This window comes from Coregonus lavaretus, assembly GCF_964263955.1.
Source record: "Coregonus lavaretus genome assembly, chromosome: 28".
NCBI classification, from domain to species: domain Eukaryota; kingdom Metazoa; phylum Chordata; class Actinopteri; order Salmoniformes; family Salmonidae; genus Coregonus; species Coregonus lavaretus.
Window position 1 is genome coordinate 29,443,863 of NC_140015.1, and position 5,977 is coordinate 29,449,839.

The 5,977-nt window shown below is 44.7% G+C and overlaps 1 protein-coding gene across 1 annotated transcript in view; it reads left to right on the top strand.

The window, feature by feature from the left end:
• The window catches only part of LOC311103217 (TBC1 domain family member 16-like), a gene marked incomplete at its 3' end in the record, with an annotated part of 22,594 nt that extends 22,306 nt beyond the window's left edge, over positions 1 to 288 (top strand). Inside the window, exon 12 of the mRNA XM_084144759.1 lies at positions 1 to 288. This exon is cut by the window's left edge and continues 120 nt beyond it. Within this exon, the coding sequence (XP_084000885.1) occupies positions 1 to 288 (288 nt within the window).
• Between the last annotated feature and the right edge of the window lie 5,689 nt (positions 289 to 5,977).

Genomic DNA, 5,977 nt, shown 5'->3' on the forward strand with positions numbered 1-5,977 from the left:
TCCGGGGAGCACCCTGACTCCCAGAGCTGCCCCTATGGCGGCACAGCCATCCCCCAGCCCTCGGCCTCCCCGTCGCCCTCCCCCTCACCCTACCCCACCCCACTCCCTCCCCGTCGCCCTCCCCCTCACCCTACCCCACCCCACTCCCTCCCCGTCGCCCTCCCCCTCACCCTACCCCACCCCACTCCCTCCCCGTCGCCCTCCCCCTCACCCTACCCCACCCCACTCCCCGAGGGCAAGAGAGGCTCTAAGACCAGAGACATCTTCACGTTTCGGAAGCAGTCCTGAGGTGAAATAGGGGGGGAGGCGGGAGGGAGACAATGGTGCTAACTGTAACTGTTGAGGAGATCAGGAGCTGCAGTACTGCTTTTCCGCCACTAGGATTCCTGACATACTGTGCTTCTCTCTGACACATCTCTCCACACTCTCCCCCGTTTCACAATCTCCATCTTAGTAAAGGGATTTTCCACCTGATCCTTTTGTCCAGTGCGACATGGAACACTGCCTTATAAGAATTTATATTTATTTGGAACACTACCACAGAGACTTGGCACTACGGTTCCCATGAAGAAGAAGCTGCTCTGCTATTGGAGGAGATTGGACAATCATCACTCTGTGTTGGACTGTAACCGTTCAGGGTCCACACTGTGGTCTAAGGTTGCTGGACTGGATTCAAGGTGACTCCAAGGGTCAAATACTGACTTGAGGTGTGTTGCAGTTATTTGAACTCCATCGAAAGGTTTTCATATGCTCACAATGGAATGTTTGTGTGAATAATGGAATGATATATTATCTCAGCATATTGCAATCAGGCTGAGGCCTTTTAACACTACACACTTATAAACCTCCATCAACCAAGAGAGAGGCAAGCTGTCATTTCAACTGTCAGTAAGTTGAAATATTGGTACTTTTCAAATAATATATTTTTTCCATTCCCTTCAAAGAGGGAGTGTGTGTATCTGTGGGTTTGCGATTACAATATTTAGCAATATAGTACGGTTATATCCTTGCATGAACAATCCTTTAAGTATAGAGGGCACAACCTGTTTAGCGAATAAAACAGAGGTATATAGGAAACTTTCCACAACAGGTTTTCTACAAACATCCTTATCAGATTCCTGTTCAGAAACCTGCTCATGTATTCTCACATTATCAGATGACACTGCCTGTCAGGCAGAAAGAAGGTGGTATTTCATTTATCTTTGATAAGAGAGGATATTAATAAATATGGCATCTATCAAAGCAATATGGACTGAAAAATAGAAGTTAGACTAGATGTAGAGGATATGAGTTTGTGAAAAATATGGGGTGATGGTTGTGGATATCACAACATTACCAGCCAAAGAGTGTACAGTTTGGTCAGTTAGCTACAGTGGGGAAAAAAAGTATTTAGTCAGCCACCAATTGTGCAAGTTCTCCCACTTAAAAAGATGAGAGAGGCCTGTAATTTTCATCATAGGTACACGTCAACTATGACAGACAAAATGAGAATTTGTTTTCCAGAAAATCACATTGTAGGATTTTTAATGAATTTATTTGCAAATTATGGTGGAAAATAAGTATTTGGTCAATAACAAAAGTTTCTCAATACTTTGTTATATACCCTTTGTTGGCAATGACACAGGTCAAACGTTTTCTGTAAGTCTTCACAAGGTTTTCGCACACTGTTGCTGGTATTTTGGCCCATTCCTCCATGCAGATCTCCTCTAGAGCAGTGATGTTTTGGGGCTGTCGCTGGGCAACACGGACTTTCAACTCCCTCCAAATATTTTCTATTGGGTTGAGATCTGGAGACTGGCTAGGCCACTCCAGGACCTTGAAATGCATCTTACGAAGCCACTCCTTCGTTGCCCGGGTGGTGTGTTTGGGATCATTTTCATGCTGAAAGACCCAGCCACGTTTCATCTTCAATGCCCTTGCTGATGGAAGGAGGTTTTCACTCAAAATCTCACGATACATGGCCCTATTCATTCTTTCCTTTACACGGATCAGTCGTCCTGGTCCCTTTGCAGAAAAACAGCCCCAAAGCATGATGTTTCCACCCCCATGCTTCACAGTACGTATGGTGTTCTTTGGATGCAACTCAGCATTCTTTGTCCTCCAAACACGACGAGTTGAGTTTTTACCAAAAAGTTCTATTTTGGTTTCATCTGACCATATGACATTCTCCCAATCCTCTTCTGGATCATCCAAATGCACTCTAGCTAACTTCAGACGGGCCTGGACATGTACTGGCTTAAGCAGGGGGACACGTCTGGCACTGCAGGATTTGAGTCCCTGGCGGCGTAGTGTGTTACTGATGGTAGGCTTTGTTACTTTGGTCCCAGCTCTCTGCAGGTCATTCACTAGGTCCCCCCGTGTGGTTCTGGGATTTTTGCTCACCGTTCTTGTGATCATTTTGACCCCACGGGGTGAGATCTTGCGTGGAGCCCCAGATCGAGGGAGATTATCAGTGGTCTTGTATGTCTTCCATTTCCTAATAATTGCTCCCACAGTTGATTTCTTCAAACCAAGCTGCTTACCTATTGCAGATTCAGTCTTCCCAGCCTGGTGCAGGTCTACAATTTTGTTTCTGGTGTCCTTTGACAGCTCTTTGGTCTTGGCCATAGTGGAGTTTGGAGTGTGACTGTTTGAGGTTGTGGACAGGTTCAAACAGGTGCCATTTATACAGGTAACGAATGGAGGACAGAGGAGCCTCTTAAAGAAGAAGTTACAGGTCTGTGAGAGCCAGAAATCTTGCTTGTTTGTAGGTGACCAAATACTTATTTTCCACCATAATTTGCAAATAAATTAATTACAAAGTCCTACAATGTGATTTTCTGGATTTTTTTTCCTCAATTTGTCTGTCATAGTTGACGTGTACCTATGATGAAAATTACAGGCCTCTCTCATCTTTTTAAGTGGGAGAACTTGCACAATTGGTGGCTGACTAAATACTTTTTTTCCCCACTGTACATATCGAATACGACGCAGGATATTAGACAATGTGTTAGTTTTTTTTACTTTAAGTTTGTTTTTGTTAAATCATTTCAGACAGGGCGGTTGTGTAAAAGCTCAAGTATTGTTTTTTCATATCTAGAAACACATTGACCTCCACCTTGACCAAGTGAAAGAACACCACCATTGTTGTCACTGCACTATACAATATTATAATTCATTTGATTTGTACAGCACAGCTTCAATCAAATACAGTGAAATCTCAAGGTTCTTCACCTGCACCAACCAAGTGAATTTGTCCATATGAATGTATACACTTTGTTGCTTTCTATTCTCTTGACTGTTTATTTCATGTTTGCGCGTGAATGTGTGTGTGTGTGTGTGTGTGTGTGTGTGTGTGTGTGTAAACGGCAGTGACCTCCCAACATCTAGTAATGAGTTGGGGAGCAGCCCCCAATAGGCCTCCACTGACTGATCTCCTCAATTACAAAACACATCAGCACAGAGGGAGAGAAAGAAAGGGGGAGAGAGGGCGAAAGAAAACCAACCAAAGGAATGGCAGCTCTGTACCTAACCTGGGTACAAATACTATTTGAAATCATTTAAAATACTTTATTTGTGCTTGATTGAGCTTGCCTGGCTGAATAATGGACCAATAGAGTATTCCCAAAAGGCAGGCAGGAAGGCGAGCGCAAACGCTTAAAAGTATTTGAAAGATTTTAATTATTTTATTTTAATTTATTTCCCAAGTTCTCTGGGCCTGTTTCCTGTAAGTTGTCACGGTTTCCTGTAAGAGTTGTCACGGTGGCGAGGGTCCCGGGGGGAGAGTTTGAGTGCCACTCCTGGTGGGAAAACATCTTGAAATTGCCACTAAAAGGTAACATTAGGATCTCCAAGCTGCTTCCCCTCTCTCTCCCGCTCAACATGCAGTCTCTGCAAATGACATGCATTACTGGCCCCTGTGTCCATTAGTCATCTGTGGCTGCTGCTCGCTGAAAAAGCCTGGAGAATTTAGAAGATTGGGCCAACCACTTTATAAAGGGCTAACCGATGGATGGTAACGTGGTTTGGAAAATAATTGGGTGGCAAGGCGGCGGGGGCTTTGTGTGTGTGTGTGTGTGTGTGTGTTTTATTTGCTTGCTTACTTAGATTGTCCATCTCTTTCCATGGACTGCTTAACTGAGTCACTGTAACATGTCATTGGGTTTAGCACTATTTAACAAATGGTTGTGACTGCGAGTTATCACTGAATGTACAGTTCTATAAGGTTCTATAATAATACACAGGCCACTGATAAGAGGACCTACTATGGTCCTATGCTGTAGTGTAACCGACATATACAAGACTGGCTTTCACATGCTGGAGGGCCGTGGTGAAGGCCGAAACGTTGGTGATTTGAAATAAATGCATAAATTGAACTTAATTTATTTTTCACACACTTTTCTCTCTGCATTCTGACCTTGAACTTAAGCATGAGGAAACGCATGTGCCAGCCAGCTATTCATTTGGGGTGGAGATCACAGAAATGGAGGTCTGGCAGAGTTATGTCTACAGATACAGTGCATTCGCAAAGTATTCAGACCACTGGAGTTTTTTCCACATGTTGTTATGTTACAGCCTTATTCTAAAATGGATTAAATAAAAAAAAATCCTCATCAATCTATACACAATACCCCATAATGACAAAGCGAAAACAGGTTTTTAGAAATTTTGCACATTGGTCCCACAGTTGACCAGTGCATGTCAGAGCAAAAACCAAGCCATGAGGTCGGAGGAATTGTCCTCAGAGCTCAGAGACAGGATTGTGTCAAGGCACAGATCTGGGGAAGGGTATCAAAAAAATTTCTGCAGCATTGAAGGTCCCCAAGAACACAGTTTGGAACCACCAAATCTCTGAAATCCTTGTCCGTAGTTCGTCTACCTAGAGCTGGCCGCCCGGCCAAACTGAGCAATCGGGGGAGAAGGGCCTTGGTCAGGGAGGTGACCTAGAACCCGATGGTCACTCTGACAGAGCTCAAGAGTTCCTCTGTGGAGATGGGAGAACCTTCCAGAAGGACAACCATCTGTGCAGCACTCCAACAATCAGGCCTTTATGGTAGAGTGGCCAGACGGAAGCCACTCCTCAGTAAAAGGCACATGACAGCCCGCTTGGAGTTCGCCAAAAGGCACCTAAAGGACTCACAGACCATGAGAAACAAGATTCTCTGGTCTTATGAAAACAAGATTGAACTCTTTGGCCTGAATGCCAAGCATTACGTCTGAAGGAAACCTGGCACCATCCCTACAGGGAAGCATGGCGGTGGCAACATCATGCTGCGTGGATGTTTTTCAGCGACAGTGACTGGGAGACTAGTCAGGATCGAGGGAAAGATGAACGGAGCAAAGTACAGAGAGATCCTTGATGAAAACCTGCTCCAGAGCGCTCAGGACCTCAGACTGGGGGCGAAGGTTCACCTTCCAACAGGACAATGACCCTAAGCATACAACCAAGACAACGTAGGAGTGGCTTCAGGACAAGTCTCTGAATGTCCTTGAGTAGCCCAGCCAGAGCCCCGACCTGAACCTGATCAATCATCTCTGAAGAGACCTGAAAATAGCTGTGCAGCGACACTCCCCATCCAACCTGACAAAGCTTGAGAGGATCTGGCGGCAGGTAATTAGAGGTTAAGAGCGTTGTGCCAGTAACCAAAAGGTCGCTGGTTCTAATCCCCGAGCCGACTAGGTGAAAAATCTGTTGATGTGCCCTTGAGCAAGGCACTTAAACCTAATTGCTCCTGTAAGTCGCTCTGGATAAGAGTGTCTGCTAAATGACTGTAATGTAATGTAATGTAATGTAATCTGCGGAGAAGAATGGGAGAAACTCCCCAAATACAGGTGTGCCAAGCTTGTAGCGTCAAACCCAAGAAGACTCAAGGCTGTAATCGCTGCCAAATGTGCTTCAACAAAGTACTGAGTAAAGGGTCTGAATACTTATGTAAATGTCATGTTGTTTTTTTTTTTGCTTTGTCATTATGGGGTATTGTGTGTAGATTGATGAAGG